This window comes from Lygodium microphyllum, chromosome 13 (assembly GCF_053477565.2).
Source record: "Lygodium microphyllum isolate KBCC chromosome 13, Lygodium_microphyllum_v1.1.10, whole genome shotgun sequence".
Classification (NCBI taxonomy): domain Eukaryota; kingdom Viridiplantae; phylum Streptophyta; class Polypodiopsida; order Schizaeales; family Lygodiaceae; genus Lygodium; species Lygodium microphyllum.
The window spans coordinates 33209829-33226731 of record NC_141147.1 but is presented as its reverse complement, the minus strand read 5'-3'; the positions used below and the strand labels follow the sequence as shown (position 1 = coordinate 33226731).

Sequence of the window (16903 nt, the reverse complement as noted above, 5' to 3'; positions counted from 1 at the left end):
CCATCTACGTATTATAGAAGAGCATAATATATACTTTTCTTGTATTTCAATCTCCCGTGCTCTACCTTTCGTGGATAACACCTAGAAATGCTTTTGGGATGGAGAGGGAACTTGTCAAGAAATCAGGTCCCTTTGGTCGATGTACGCTAGTAGCTGTGATAATTATTGTTAGTATTTTTTGGGTGGTTGTGTGGATGAAAGCTGGAGCACAAATCCGGAAGGGATGCATGATTAATTTAACTGTAATGAGCATGTGGATGAAAGGCTGGGGCACTAATTACCGGGAAGGGATACACCATTAATTAAGTATTTGTAATGAGCTTAGAAAGCAATGACATTAACGATGACGATTATGGACGTTGAATTTTTGATCTGGGGAATCTTGGTAGATGTCTTTCGGCGTGCGGTGCAGAAGAAACGTCAACATGATCATCGCTTTCCGGTACTGCTGGCTAGTCGCCTTCCTTTCACACTACTCCATGTTCATTCTCAAGGGCTGCTGGAGTGCTCCTCTTTCTAACGGCCGCTACCCCGATGGGTAAAGCCATCATTGTTACTGCTCCTGCACCCAACATATTGCGCCTTCCTGCAGCTCCTGCTATTATAAGCTCCTTCAGATCTCAGTCATAAACTATTGCATAATCACTCCTGCGTCTACGGCCTGATCATCGTCTGCACGACGACGATGATGATGATGATGATGATGATGTTGTTTCTTTAATCCGCCTTCTCATTAGTCCTGGCAAGCCACGAGAGGCACCAAGGATTATATTCATGCAGCCCTGATGGCGCGATAGGCCTTTTCCATACGTGATGCATTAACTATATGCCCATTTGAGCTAGCTGCTTATAGCTGCTAGGTCAAGATGCAGGACGGCAGCCTGATCCATATCATTCCAGCTCTCGTTGCAATAGCTACTGTAACTATCGGGTATCTCCCTCTTTCCCAATCGAGGCATCATGGATGGACTGCATGGGTCGGGGGAGGGCACGCCACGTTCTATGGCGGAAGCGACGCTGCAGGAACAAACAGTAAGGCATAAAGGCATAGTTATCCATTGTCCTGATTACGGATGCTCACTGAGCAGAGTTTATGCCAATAATCGCGGATAATTTTCACGTGTTACATGCTGATGATGATGATGATGATGATTTTGCATGGGCATACAGATGGAGCTTGTGGCTATGGCAACCAGCTAACAGAATATGGAGTAGCCACGACGGCACTGAGCACAGCCCTCTTCAATGGCGGTGACACGTGTGGCGCGTGCTTTCAAATCCGGTTAGCTAACCCTGGTCCAATAAACTGAGATTAAATGTCCCATTGGACAACAGACTAAGTGAGGTCAGTTATCACAATAAACTAAAACAAGGCGCTTCACGTCTCTCGCCCTTCGCAAGTGCACACACGTGAGGGGCTCCTCATGAGCCACGTGACCCCCCACAAAATGTTTCCTTAATAGATAGTAGATGCAATGAATGTCACTTGATCTAAAAAGAAACAATAGATTTCAATGTAGAAGTTTTACAACCTTAGAACCACTCCTTGAAAAAAGGCAAAAAAGTTTCCTTAACAGATGGTAGATGCAATGAATGTCACTTCTAGAAAGAAACCATTGATTTCAAGGTAGAAGGTTTACAACCTTAGAACCACTGCTTGAGAAAAGGCAAAAACCTACAAACTTGTGAAATGAGAACCTATTTTGAAGTTCGAGGGGAGATACTATATTGTATTGATGGTTTCTCTATTGGCTCTAATTGTTTTGTAAGCCTTGGAATATCAGGTGTTGGAGAGACCAAGGTTGCTTGCATGGACGGCCAGCCCCTATTGTTACTGTCACTGCTACCAACTTCTGCCCTCCTGGTAGCAATGGAGGCTGGTGTGACCCCCCCAAGGCCCATTTTGACCTCTCTCTACCTGCATTCTCCCGCATTGCTCAAATTCCATTTGGCCATGTTCCTGTTCTCTACCGAAGGTGACTATTTTATAAATGCCCAAAGTAATAGCATTGCAATACTTGGAAATATTATATGTCACTATAAGCTACTTGTAATGAGATTAATACTTGAGATCATTTATATGAACATAAGTCAATTTTAAATGCAATTTCATGTAACTAAAAGGTTTGTTAGTGACTACCAAGAAACTTAGCTCACGATGTAGACATAAGAGCCTTCATGCATGTTGTAGCAAGATTATGCTAGTTATATGAGAATAGCTTACTATAATTTCTATAGCTCAATAAATTCTTAATATCAACATAGATTCGACTCCATACAAATTAAAAATCAATTTTTAGCTCCAAATAATTGCCCTCTTTCATATATGTTAAATTGTGAATACAAAAGTCCAATTATCATAACATTAGTATAGCTTTGCTTAAGAGAAATGTTGTGTGTAGTGATACTATTGACCACAACCCTTTAGTGCCTTGCATGACCTTCTCACCTAGTGGAGAATATAAATAGCTATTGCATCTCGTACCCTTGAGAACTTTGAAAAGCCAAAAAAACATTGATACTACTTTGAGATTACTTTTAGACATAAAGCAAAAAATCCAAATCTAATTAAACAAGTTATAATACATATATGTTGAATGCAAATGTAACACATATAAGATTTAAAGTTGAATACTCTATGGTGTCTAATGACAATTGGGAAGATAGAGAAGCAAGATAATTAAAGCAAAGTTTCTCCACAAAAGTATGAGCACTACCACTATTGATGAGTCTTATGCTCCAATTAGTGAGCCCTTTTTTGCCCCAAATAGGAAAATAAAAGACAAGAATGAAATGGTACAAACATTGCATCTTACTTTTTTAATGTTTAATCATATACACCAGATAAGTTGAATTTGAGATCTCCTCTATATGCAACATTAAATTTGTTTTAGTTGTCCAAGTAATGTGATGTGTAGTGCTAAGGTGTGAAAAAGGTATATAACTCTTTCAAACATGTGTTATTTCTTCTTCTTTTTTTTTAGAGTTCGTTGTGCAAGAAGAGGTGGAATATTCTTTACAATAAATGGCCACACATACTACAACCTAGTCCTTGTGACTAATGTGGGGGGTGCAGGAGATCTAGCTTCAATTTCCATCAAGGGATCAAAAACTGGTTGGATGAAAATGGAACGCACTTGGGGCCAAAATTGGAAAAATGGGCTGAACTTAGATGGTCAAAGCCTTTCCTTCCAAGTCACAACAAGTGATGGAAAAACAATTACATCTTACGATGTGGCACCTAGTAATTGGCAATTCGGCCAAACATTTGTTGGAAATCAATTCTAGGATTAAAAATGTATGAGTCATGTGAAAGAAAAATACATAATTTTTGAGTATAGGATAATTAGTGCTCCAATGAAGCATCAATGCTCCCATGACTTGATCTCCTCAATAGCGTGACCTAACTAAGGACACACAATAATATATGTAAGTTGTTGGGAGTTGCATTTGTCTTTACACACATACTTTTTAATTGAAAATTTTGAAACACTTGGAGCCCATTTGGATAGAACTTTTCTATAGTAAGTTTTGTAAAAGAAAATCACTGAAACATATAAATCAATGCATGTAGGTTGAATTCAATTAAAAATTTAGAAAATAAAGATAGGGAGAGGAGAGATAGAGGTGGAGAAAGAGAGGGAAGGATGTGGAGGTAGAGAGAGAGGGAGAGGGGTAGAGAGGGAGAGAAAAAAACAAAATATATTGGAAAGAAGAGAGAGGGAGAGGGCACCAAACAAAGAGAGGGAAAAAGATAGGAAAAGAAGAGAGGGATATGGGGAGAGAGAGAGAGAGAGAGAGAGAGAGAGAGAGAGAGAGAGAGAGAGAGAGCAATAGAGAGAGAGAGAAAGGATAAAAAAATTTGGGAAATAGAGAGAGGAAGAGGGAAGAAGGAAGGAGAGGGTAGAGAAAGAGGGGAGAGAGAGGGATAGGGAGTTGAGGAGAGAGAGATGGAGATGGATATAGAAAAGGAGAGATAAAAATAAGAAAATCAGATAGTCTTAATATAGAGATAAAATATTTAAGCTTGGTCCAGGCTTTTAACCTGAAGCATTAGTTATTTTTCTTGAATTAGTTCCTTGAGCAAAGAAGTACAAACACTGTACCTAAGTGTACAATCACGAGCATTCCAATGGTCGTTCACACGGCCAATTGCTAAGGCGTGATTCCTTTTCCTTGAATACTCCGAGCATTCGATCCTGGATCATTCAGGACTTGGCAAGATCCCAAAGGTTTAGCAAGCTGGGTTGCTTGTTTACCCTTTTTCCTTGGGTTAGGGTTTATACCCTATTGACCCCAAATTATCACTACCTTAGGTTTCCTTATACTATAGTCAAATAGATCCTGGACAACCCCGTCGTCCTAACTTGGTTGATCAATTTGCTTTCTTGGCAATTCACAACTGCCCTAGCTTGACAAATTAGTCCCCAAGAAAAAGTGTTGTAGTAGGACAACTACTCAATTCTTAGAGAATCAGACTTGTAATTAGAACTCGCCATTCTTGGTCTAAGGTGTAGCAGTACTATCTTGCGATCTAGTCGTAAGAGCATATGACCTTGCAGACTTGTTGCACGAGATAGGTAGCAGAACCTAACTTGAGAGATTACATCTCTATCATACGGTATTCCTTGACCAAGAATACCTTTGATCAAGATATAGGAGTTGGGAGTCCCATTGACCCCAATCCAAAACCCTAATCCCACTAGGTTGATAATTGATTTGGTCCCTAGGGTCCCTAAATAATTCCTTGTGAAAGTCCAACATTTGGCCATCCGATCCTTAAGGTGAGAACCTTAGATCTTCCTTGCACGGTTTTTTAGATAACCCTAAATTTTCGTGAATGTGGGATGAACTTTAAGATTGAAAATATTAAATCGACATCCTAAGCGCGATACTAAGCAGAATTTTAACATAACTTAACCTAACCTAGCACATTGAGGTGACCGTCGTATGAAAACTAATCATGCCTTTATGAATATCATGTAAGTTACTCAATTACATGCAATTTACTTAATTGATCTAGCCATCTTACGAATAAAGATGATCCTTCCTTTAAAGATGCAAATACTTCCTCTAAAAATTGCAAGTACTTTCCTTAAAAGATGTAAGTAATTGCAAGATGTATGAGATGTATCATTCCACGCGAATATGCAATTGCAAGACCGTAGGCCTTTCACCATTATACAACTATAGGACCTATAATGATCTTTCCATCTTTCTAAGCCCTATACAATTTGCTTGACATTAGGAATTATTTCTAATAAACCTTGCGTTTATGCATCGAATTCAAAGCTTTTGTATCTTAACAAAAATGCATCCTTTCCCAATTGTGAACCTTGATAAAAGAACTCTATGCATGGATGCATCATTCTTTCATGACCAGATGCCAATGAATACATCATTGATTTAATTCTTCCTTTATCACTCAACTTAACCTAAATGTAACTATCATTGCATGCGAATTGCATACTATATGCTTTTTGTCAAAGTTCGTAAATCTTTTTCTTTCATTGCAACTATTTATTCATCATTAAATGACCTTCTATAATTAACCTATATATGAGTCAGAACAAGGAATTTATTACATAAGTGTATCATGTGCTATATGCCCCATCCTTTCCAACAATGTGGACCTCCCAATACAAGTGCATCTTTTAACTTATGCATAATGTGTTCAAAATGCGACTATCCTTGACCATGGAAGTGCAAGCTTTATAAGTACCTCGTCATGCAACTGAACTTTTTAAGTCAAAGCAAAATATATAAATTTTCCAATGCATTTAAGTTTCTCTATGTGAATTAAGACATGCTTTATGTATCCTTTCCATACGAAGATATATATTTCGGAACCTGGGCATGTAATATCGGGATGTTGTCCACTCTCATGCTTTGGGTGGAAGCTCCCACATGTGCTCCTCTCGATTTTTGCTTAGGAGCCATTGACAAAAATAATATCAACTCAACGAATTTCGAAATTGCTTGCAGCCCGGGATCTCCTTCACAGCACAGAAATTAAGCCTTGAGAAACACGATCTATGAAACCCAAAAGCCGCGCGTGAACTTGGTATAGTGGAGCTTCAATAGAAGCTTCTCAAGCTTCTGATTTTCAGAAAAGACGTGATGACGATGTTGACTAATGGGATGATGATGGTGAAGATGATGATAATTCAGTCGTGTGAGGATGATGAAGGTGACTGCGATGGTCGCAGACTAACGGCATTACCGGCATTCTAACAGCGTTGGCGGCAGCTTGACGGCGCTGGCGGTAGGCCCGGACGATGGGCCTCAAGCTTGGGAGGGGGGTTTCATATAAGGTGGACGTGGGGATGGTTAAAGCAGTGGAGGGGGGGGTGGCCACACAGGTGGCGGCCGCATGCCTTCCTCCTCATGCCCCTCCATAAGCTCATACACACACTCTCTCTCCCCGCCATGCAAGGGGAGAAGGAGAGCGAGTTTTTAAAAAAAATGTAATTATTGATTATCATTTTTCTTGGAGGGGAGTTCCTGCCGTGATTTGCAGTTTTGTGAGCCACGGTTTCATATGCACGACTGAGGGGGGGGTGATATTGTTATTTCACTAGGACGGAGCACTGGAGCCCCAAGAGGAACACCAAGGAAAAGAGAATTCTCTTGCAAGAAAATCTATCTTGTAACATCAACAAGCTTTTATTTCATTCCTTTGATCATCAAAACAAAGAAAACAACAATTCTTCACGCAGCATCATAGTAGATATCTCCCACGGATTTGATAGAATCAACCATATTCTCCAACATCTTCACAAAATCCATCAATATAAGAAAGAACACAAAGGAATACACCATCTTTGAATGGAAATACATCACATATTATTCATCTTCAATGTCTTCATAGTTCTCTTCCTCAATCTCTCACATACAATCACACTGTTTTGATAGAATTGACTATCTCTGACTCTCTCTCTCTCTCTCCATCAATAGTATATCATATCCTCACTACAACATTCTCATAATAACCCTCAATAATCCTTCTTAGGTCGTGGATGCACCTCCCAAGAGGTATGTCTGATATGAAGAGTCACCAGAGCCACTACAGTGTCTTGTCACAGCTCACTACTGTCACTATCACTTAGTCTTCTCTTCAGTCTTCAGCAGCTATTTCTTCCACCTATTTTAACTCTTTTGAACTTAGATTCATCCTTTCCAAAGGTTAGAAAACTTTCTCAAAGTCACACATACATTCTACAGAACACCTACAGAAGGTCTACAGAACAGTCACAGAACAGTACAAAGATAGAATAGAGACAGAGGCTCTACAGAAGATCTATAGAAGGTTACAGAAGGTCATTAAAACCTCATAACTCATACTCAAACCATTCCAAACTCTAAAAAAATATTCAATAAGCTTTCACAAGATCTCAATCTTCATCAATCATCAATCCATGCTTCATACAGAAGACAATCAGAACAAAACATAAGCTATACAGAAGGTATACAGAACCAATCAGAACCTATCAGAACATCACAGAACCTCATATCTCCACTAAAAATCATCATTAACTTCTAAAACATAATCAATATTATCCAAAACACTCTTAAATACTTCCATTAGCAATCATACATCACTCTAAATCTACCAAAAATCAATCATTCAGACCTCAAAAACAACAAAAATCAGTCAAAAATTCAGTATTTTTCTACTCTCGACATATCCCCACACTTAGAAAGGAAGCGTCCTCGTGACCTAAGGAAAAGAAGAATATAAGTTCACGAAAGAGCTCATTTTTGTCTTCTGTTAGATCTTTAATAATCTTGCCAAAACATGACCCCAACTTATCACCTGTATCTGAGAGAAAAAATACTACTAAAGGAAAAATTCATTATTCATTAACTCATCTGATTAATTAGTTAAAAACCATGACAAATCTGTAAAGGATATAAGAGGTTCTCTTCAGCTTTCCACCATAGGCTTTTCATCTACCAGCAATCTTTTGAAAATAGCTCTCGAACAAATAGTCGCAACCAACACGAACTCATCACATACAATTAAGACAACACATACACGAACACTAACACAACCATTTGAATGACACCTCCAAAAAGAGATATATCATTAAAATTCTTCCAAAATACATGGCAAAGGCATCAATGAAGATGATCCCTTTTAAAAGCTTGGTGGTTTTGGAATAGATCCATGGAGAAGGATTCATCTACAAATGTCTTGGGAGGATTCTGAAAAAACTGCAAGCAGCACATCCTTTCTAGCAAGACAAGGTATCTGCTAGGGAGACATAGGGCATGAAAATACAGGACATCCAACTGGTGGGAGTCAATATTCACATTGACATTTATACAAAGTTTGGGAATGGCCTTTTGATCATTATGGGAATGCCTATGCATGTATGCTAGATACTAAGCAAAATGAGCTGCCAATTCACTGAAGGATCCAGAGACTGTGAATATTGGTGAGAAAAATGAATATAGTTCTGGTATGCTTAAAGTGCCTCTTAAGTGCACGTAGCGCATGCAAAGTGAACGGCTGGTTGATTTTTATTATTATGAAATTGTGTGTTTAACGCAAACGCGCGTGGAAAATGTGGATCAATAAATATTTCATTTTAACAACTAGTTTGTGATTAAGGGGGAAATGAAAATAACTAAAGCACATAAAATAAATACTTGGAAGGGGTGTGTATGCAAGGCCTGAAGGCACACAGAAGAGTCCCCCAAAAGGAATGAATCCAGTAAAAGAAAAGGAAAGACCACTGAGACTGAACAACAAAGACAAAACCTTAGTGGGTGTATCGAGTTTGAGTATGATTGTTAATTTTATTATGATGTATAAGAATAGTTTGTTGTTTTTTTTGTTTTTTTTTTTGAAATTTTATATTGTGTTTGTTTGGTATTTTAGGGGGTATTATGTGTAGTGATTGGAGGTATGTCGGTTTGTCAGAATTTGTTTTTTAATAAAGTGTATGTGGTGGGTTGTTGGTTGTTTTGTTTTTAGTTTGTAATCAAAAGGAATAATAATAAATATAGATAGGGGAGGAAGGAAAAAGAAAATTTTAGCCAGGTAAGAAATATCCACAATTTAGGGTATGAAAATAAGATAGGGATTTTTATGGTAAAGTTTTGTGTGTTGGTCTTTTTTGGTTTAATAAATTATTTTAAATAGGGATATCATGTATAAAAATATTTTAAAGGAAAAAAAAGGAATGGAAAAAGGTTAGGGGAGTGGGTTAAATTTTTAGGAATTTTGCAGAATTTTTTCTGTATTTTTGTCTAATTTAAAATGAATTTTTGTGCATTTTTAAGGTAATTTTGACTAAATTGGCAAATATGGAATTTTCTGGAATTTTGGGGGTTGAAATTTCTAGCTGACAAATTTCCAAAAATTTACAAAAAGTGTAGGGAATTTTTTTAAAAAAAAATTAGTGGAAATTAATTTATAAATTAAGTAAATCAGTTAACTAACCTAACTAGGGGGCGAGGTTAATTAACCTAACTAGTGGGGGGGCTAACTAACTTAACTAGGGGGGTTAACTAACTTAACTAGGGGGGTTAACTAACTAGGGTTAGTTTAATTAATTAAGGTTAATTCAATGAAAGAAGGTTAGGCTAACTAACCTGTAGTTAAGGGGAAGGAGGAGGAGGAGAAGGAGGAAGAGGGGAGGAGGAGGGTGGCGGCAAGGCGGCGGCTACTAGGTGGCGGGCGGTGGGGAGGCGACAGCGGCGGTGCTGGCACTGGCGGCGAAGACGGCGGCCCTGGTGGCCCTGGCGACGACGGCCCTGGTAGCCCTGGCGACGGAGTGGGTGCCCTGGCGGTGGCGTCAAGGCGCAGGCGGGGGGCGGCCCTAGAGGAGCAGACGAGCGTTGGAAGGGAAGGGAGGGCGTGAAGGGAGGCGGAGAGAGAAGGGAAAAGGGTGGGGAGGGAGAAGGGGAAGGAGGAGGAGGAGGAGGAGGGAGAGGAGTAGGTGGGGGTAAGGAAGGAGGAAGGGGAGAGAGAAGGGAAGAAGTCGGGGAGAGAGAGGGAGGGAGAAGGAGGAGGATGGAAGGTGATGAAGGGAGGAGGTGGGGGAAGGAGGAGGGGAGGGAGATAGTGGTGGTAGGAGGGAGGGAGGAGGGTGGAGGGAGGAGGAAGGAGGGAAAAGCAGGATTGTAGGAGGAGAGAGGAGAGAGAGGGAGGGGTCGGGGAGAGAGAAGGTAGAAAGAAGAAGAAGAAGAAGAAGAAGAAGAAGAAGAGAGAGAGAGGGGGTTGGGATGCGGGGGGAGGTGACCGTTAGGGGGGAATAATTTTTTTTAAAAAAAAAATCAGAGAGAGAACTAGGGAGAGAAGAAAAGGAGAGAGAAAGACTGCAGTGGAGAGAGAAAGACTGCAGGAAGAGAGAGAAATAGAGTGACGAGGAGAGAGAAAGACTAGAATTGGAGAGAGAAAGACATGAAAGATGAAGAAGCCATGGAAGCTTGGAGCAAGAAGGGAGAGAAAGATTGTAATTGTATTGATATGTCAAAAAGATGTGAAAAATTACAACTTCTCTTCTTATATACCAGTGTCAATGTGACATGGCATATTATTAGTATTCTAAGTATTCCCAGCTTCTTACAATCCATCCCTTCCCAAAAGTTTTTGTCCCCAAAAACAAAACTAGAAAGAGCTAAAGAAAAGATGGATAGAACAGAGTACTACTATGTTTTACAGCTTTACAAATAGGGAATGAGTGAAGAATTTATCATTACAAGGGCTGAATTTGAAGTACGGAAAGTGGACCCTGCTATATACATGATTTGAAGAACTTAAGAAGCCATTGGAGCCATAGAATCTTCAACAAATAGTTCCAGAAGAAAGTAGACAGCTTGCTGAAATAACAGTCCTTGCTAGACCAAATCTGCCATAACTTTTGATAGAAGTGTCCAAATGAGATGTACCACATATCAAAACGAAGCTCTTGAAGAGTACTTTAAGCTCATGTAGATAGCTCAATTCTGAAAATGAAGTACAGCAAAAACTGTTCTAAAACAACGTGCTGTCCTGAACCAGTCTGCACCAATACTAGCTCCATAAACAATAGGCTTCAGCCACCAATGTATCCTTCAAGTATGGATACTCATCCAATATTGAATCAGGTCTCCAAGAAGCCTCTTCAGAGGGTAAACCTCTCCATTTAATCAAATATTCTACAATAGAATGTGATCGAAGCTTCTTTTCATGCTGACCAATAACAGCCTCTGGGATGTACTGAACGATACCATCTTCATCAATAGGTGGCAGCTCATCAACTAAATCCACTGGATCACCATAATAGGGCTTGAGCTGACTAACATGGAAGACGTTATGAATCTTTGTAGAAGAGGGAAGCTCTAGTCTGTATGCCAAATCTCCAATCCGCTTAAGGATCCTGTAAGGGCCATAGAATCTGTGGGCAAGCTTATTACTGGATCCATCTTTCAATGTAGAATACTTGGATTTGGGCACCTTCAACAAAACCAGCTCTCCTTCCTGGAACTCTAAAGGCCTCCTCTTCTCATCAGCATACATCTTCATCTGATCTTGAGCCTTCCTTAGATTCACCTTGCATTGCTGAAGAAGGGTCTGCATTCTATCCAACTCTTCCTTCCCATGAGGGTTGATCTTTTCGTTAAAAATGACTGTGGGTAGGGGCACCTTGTAACCATACAAAGCCTCAAAGGGTGAAACTCCTATGCTTGCATGAGTGGAATTATTATAAGCAAACTCAGCCAGGTGTAACCAAGAATCCCATGAGGTTTGGACATCATAGCAAAAATGGCGAAGATAAGTCTCCAACCATTTATTAACTCTCTCTGTCTGTCCATCAGTTTGGGGATGATAAGCCGTAGATGGAGCCAACTTGGTACCTATAGATGTAAATACCGCTTGCCAAAAGTTACTCATAAACTTTGAGTCCCTATCATGGATAATCACCTGCGGTAATCCATGTAATCTGAAAATATGCTCCATAAACTGGTTGGCCACCTGAGAAGCAGTAAACTGAATTTTTGTTGGGATAAAATGAGCTGCTTTGGTGAGTCTGTCAACCACCACATAAATACTATTCCACCCCTTCTTGGTAGTAGGTAAGCCAGTGATAAAGTCCATAGTAATATGAGTCCATTTACCCGTAGGAATAGGCAATGGCTGCAATAAACCCCCTGGCTTATGGGTGCTATCCTTATTTTGCTGACAAGGCATACACTTTATAACGAAGTCCTTAACATCTTTCCACAGTCCTTTCCAATAAAAGGTCTTGCTGATCCTGTCATAAGTCTTGAAAACTCCCAAGTGTCCAGCTAAAGGCGAAGAATGCATCTCCTCCATAATTTTTCGCTTGAAAGAAGAAGTAGAGAGAATAACAATCTTGCCCTTCCACCAAATAAGACCATTTTTAAGCTGGTAATGTGAGTTTTCTTCCATAAGACCTTGCTGTAATTTCTGAAAGATTTGGCTGAATTCCTCATCTAAGAGATATGCCTCTTGTAGCTCTTCAATCCAATCACTATGTAATTCCATCATGGCTGATACTTTGCAGGCCCACATACGAGAGAGAGAATCAGCCACTATGTTATCTTTGCCCCTTGTATGAGTGATGTTAAAGTCATAATTTTGTAATGTTGCTACCCATCGTCGTTGCTTTGGAGTAAGATTTGACTGAGTAAGGAAATACTTGAGTACGCGATGATCACTATGTACTCTGAATCGGCTGCCATATAAGTAATGGTGCCATTTCTTGATTGCATGCAAAATAGCCAACATTTCCTGATCATAAACATTCATGGCCATCTCCTTATCAGTAAGCTTACGGCTTTCAAATGCAATTACTCCATGCTCCTGAAGCAAAACAGCCCCAATGCCACGGCCACTAGCATCACATTGTATAGTAAACTCTTTAGAGAAATCCGGGCATACAAGAATAGGAGCGGAGGTAAGTAATTCCTTTAACTGGTTGAAGCTGCTATCTGCAAGAGAATCCCAAAAGAAAGCCTCTTTCTTCAACTTGTCAGTTAAAGGGGCTACAATTGCCGCATAATGCTTTATAAATCTGCGATAGAATGAAGATAGACCAAGAAATCCTCTAAGAGAGGTAGTAGTAGTAGGCATTGGCCAATCTTTTATGCATTGCACCTTCTTGGGATCAGCCTGTATTCCTTTTTCACTGACTATATGTCCCAAATATTCCACTTCAGTCTGCATGAAAGAACACTTCTTCTCCTTAGCAAAAAGCCTATGATGTCTCAACACATCAAAAACCTTCCTCATATGCGACAAATGATCCTGAAAAGTCTTGCTGTAGATCAAAATGTCGTTGAAGAATACCAAGACAAACTGAAAGAGGAAAGGTTGTAGAATCTTATTCATCAGGCTTTGAAAGGTAGCTGGAGCGTTTGTAAGGCCGAATGGCATCACCAAGAAATGGTAGAGCCCACGATCAGTCCTAAAAGCAGTCTTGACCTCATCACCCTCTCTCATGCGAATCTGATGATACCCTGATCTCAAATCAGTCTTCGTGAAGAATCGAGCCCCCTTAAGCTCATCAAGCAAATCATCTATCCTGGGTATAGGATACCTGTTCTTCACTGTTATATTGTTAAGATCCCTGTAGTCAATGCACATTCTGAAAGATCCATCTTTCTTTTTGACTAACAGGACTGGGGATGCATACGGTGAAGAACTTGGTTCAATGAATCCCATTTCAAGAAGCTCTTTGATTTGCTTGGCTACTTCCTCTCATTCACATTTTGATAGTCTGTAAGGTGGCTTATTGATCGTCTTTGAGTTGGGTTCCAAATCAATGGGGTGATCCACCGCTCTCTTAGGAGGCAATGAAGTAGGTACTTCAAATAAATCTCTATACTCCTCAAGAAGAGCTGTCAAGGCTGGATGGTTTGCTGAATTATTGGGCTGATCCTGTGTTTCTTTGTTCAAATGCAATACAAATATCTGTGAGCGCTTCTTGTACTCTTTCTTGAGTTGTTGAATGGTGATAAGCTGAAAATCAGATCTACTAGGGATTCCCTGTAAACGGATGAGCTATCCATTGGAGAAAAGCTCCATATATAACTGTGAGAAATCCATAGTAATCCTGCCTAAGGTTATCAACCAGTCACAACCAAGTACAATATCTACGGGCCCCGTTTCCAAAGTGATCATGTTTACTTTGACTTCAAAATTTTCAGCCATCTGCAAAGAAACCTGTGGACAAATCTGTGTGCTGATTTCCTCTTCACCATTAGCCACTTGTACTCTAATGGGCTGCTGTAAGTCGGTGGGAACACAATTTAACTTGTACAAAATGGATTTATTGACAAAACTGTGGGTACTGCCACTATCTATCAGGATGAACACTGGCTTTCCACATATGCTTCCCTTCATACGAAGTGTATTAGGGTTCTTAGATCCCGTCCAAGCATCCATAGAGATAGAACAATTAGTGGCAGCAGGCAACTCATTACAAAATCCACCACGATCAAATGGGATATCACCGCCTGGATCAAAAGGAAAAGAGTCAGATGGATCATAGAAGTACTCCTGTCCACCATCATCCTCGAAATCTTCATTTTCAGCATTGATTGGGACTGCATTAACTTCATCTATGTCATTTTCAAGATCCTCAAGAACTAGCATACTCTGAATTTTTGGCTTGGCATTTTTGTATACACACTTTGAAGCATGGTCAGGAGTATACTTTTCTCCACACTTGAAGCATAAGCCTTTGTCCTTTCTTTCCTTATAAAGATCCATGGGAATATTTCTGGAATTTGTATTGGCTGAAGTAGACTTAGGCTTATTGTCACCTTGCTTAAATTCAACCTTTGGACTGTTTGCTGTCCTGAAATTGCCTTGAAGCCTAGAAGCATTAAATGGAGGATAAGTTGGTATCCGTAAGCTCCCACTAGGTATATGATTGCTGCCATAATTGTTACCAACTTGCCCTTGCTTTAAAACAGTCCTTGGCTGTCCATAACTTGGCTGAAATGAAGATTCTTTCCTATACTTCCTTCCAAAGCGCTTTGCAAGCTCAATAGCCTTGAAAAGTGAAGTAGAATTTTGCGCCATAACATCAGTTGACAAGGATGGTTCTAAACCATACATGAACTTATGTAACTTGGCCTCATCACTGATGTTTTCCACATACATGGTCAAGTTGAGGAATTGGTTTGTATATTCTCTTACACTTAGGCCCCTTTGTTCCAAAGCATACCATCTTCGTTCTAACTTCTCTTTTTCAAGAGGTGAAACAAAGACTTCAGCCATAAGTGCCTTGAAAGCTTCCCAATTCTCAATAAGTACATTCTCTTTCTTGATATACCTCCACCAAGTGTGAGCAAATCCTTCTAAGTGCAAGGAGGCAAAGTGTATCTTCATAACATCAGTTTTAGGAAATATGTCAAAATAAGACTCCATCTTAGAGGTCCATTCCTCTAATTCTGATGGTGAAGATGACTGGCCATTGAATTTGGATAAAACAATTTTTTCCTTAAATTCTCTATCATGGAAGGGTTGCTGTCCCAAAACTGGCTGATCAGAATTTCCAAGTACAGAACCTCCAAATTGAGACTGATATCTTCCAACAGGTGGCTGAGAATTACCATGTAATCTTCCTGTTGGTAAAGCACCCCTAGAATGCTGAGTATGCAATCCAAAAGCTTGAGTATTGGCTCCGTTCAAGCTGCCCAAATAGTCATCATGCCTTTGTGAAGCTTCTCCCACTTCATACTGACTATTTGGAATACCTCTTCTTCCAATGATTCCATCTCCATGACCATTTTGGTTGGATGGCTGAAGTGGAACTGAAGGGTCAGTATTTGAACAGGCCTTTTCATTAGCTTCTTTTGATGCCACTTGTAATTGTAAAAGTTTAGAGATTTGTGCCATGAGTAGGTCGTTGGACATTACCAATCTATCAATGGAAGCCTTGGTCTGATCAGTAGATTGAACCATCTGATCCATTCTTGATAGCATGGCCTCATGTCGCTCTCTATGCCTTAGTTCATGGGCACACAAAGTATCATTGAGCATACTAATTTCTCCTTGTTGAGGCTCTTTAGGGTTCTCTTGAAATGTGCTTTCCATCATAGAATCCCTGATTTGCTGTGCATAGTCCTCCTGGACCTTATTTTTGCCTTTATGCCCTGCCATACTAGTGCAGTCCTGCAGTACCCCCTGTCAGTAAAACGGCTATAACTTTGGCTAGAAAACTCCGATTGCAAAACTTTTTTGTGCGAATCGAAGCTTGCAATGCCCTCTTCGAGATGAGCTATAGCACGCTATAACAGGTTTAGGACAGAAAATTCTGTAACTGAATTTCAGAGTCTGAACTGTCCAGTCCTACACCCTGTTTAGACCTGTAAGTGCCCTGTTTTGACCCTGTAATGCAAGAAAGTAACCTCCAATGGCTACCAAACCCTGCAAAGGGGTATATAGGACCTGTGAGTACCCCGTAGTACCTGCACCTGTACTTCAGTATCAAAGGGTGTACCTGTATCCACCTGTAAATACCCTGTGGGTAACCTGAAAATGCCCTGTTTTACCCTGTTTTACTCCAGTAGGTACTTGAGTCGTTGGAAAGTCTTCAATCTTCAATTCTCCACTCGCTGTACCTGTGTGAGGGATAAAACGGCAGGAAGGGCTCCCTACACGGGCTCCGAATCACCGGGAGGTGGGCAAAGTTCCCCCCGGGTCGGTTGGTTGCACCCCTTCGGGATCTTCGATAGTGAGGGAGGGTCATCTCTCTTTTGTCCCACTATCTCCCCCGGTATCCACCTTTTTCCTCGGTGGGAATATCAACATGGCAGAGGCTAGTGTGCTAAGCAATCAGCATGATATGCAATTCCAAAAATATCAATTCAGCCTTTCATGAGATGCAATTGATTGAGATAAGAAAACTTGAGATGGGAGAAGGGTTTACCTATG

General features: G+C 40.2%; 1 protein-coding gene across 1 annotated transcript; it reads left to right on the top strand.

Moving 5' to 3' along the window:
- The first annotated feature begins 498 nt into the window (after positions 1 to 498).
- LOC148026488 (expansin-A11-like) lies at positions 499 to 3497 on the top strand. Its single transcript, XM_087690460.1, has 4 exons — positions 499 to 1032; positions 1171 to 1282; positions 1785 to 1976; positions 2985 to 3497. Exons 1-4 carry the CDS (start codon positions 867 to 869, stop codon positions 3286 to 3288), a joined length of 774 nt encoding a protein of 257 aa, XP_087546586.1. The 5' UTR covers positions 499 to 866; the 3' UTR covers positions 3289 to 3497.
- The last annotated feature ends 13406 nt before the right edge of the window (positions 3498 to 16903 follow it).

Bases quoted from the DNA above. Each gene is read 5' to 3' on its own strand.
- LOC148026488 (XM_087690460.1), top strand. From the start codon at position 867: ATGCAGGACGGCAGCCTGATCCATATCATTCCAGCTCTCGTTGCAATA. The intron at 1,033-1,170 runs GTAAGGCATAAA...ATGGGCATACAG, and splicing joins CGACGCTGCAGGAACAAACA to ATGGAGCTTGTGGCTATGGC. The intron at 1,283-1,784 runs GTTAGCTAACCC...TTGGAATATCAG, and splicing joins GGCGCGTGCTTTCAAATCCG to GTGTTGGAGAGACCAAGGTT.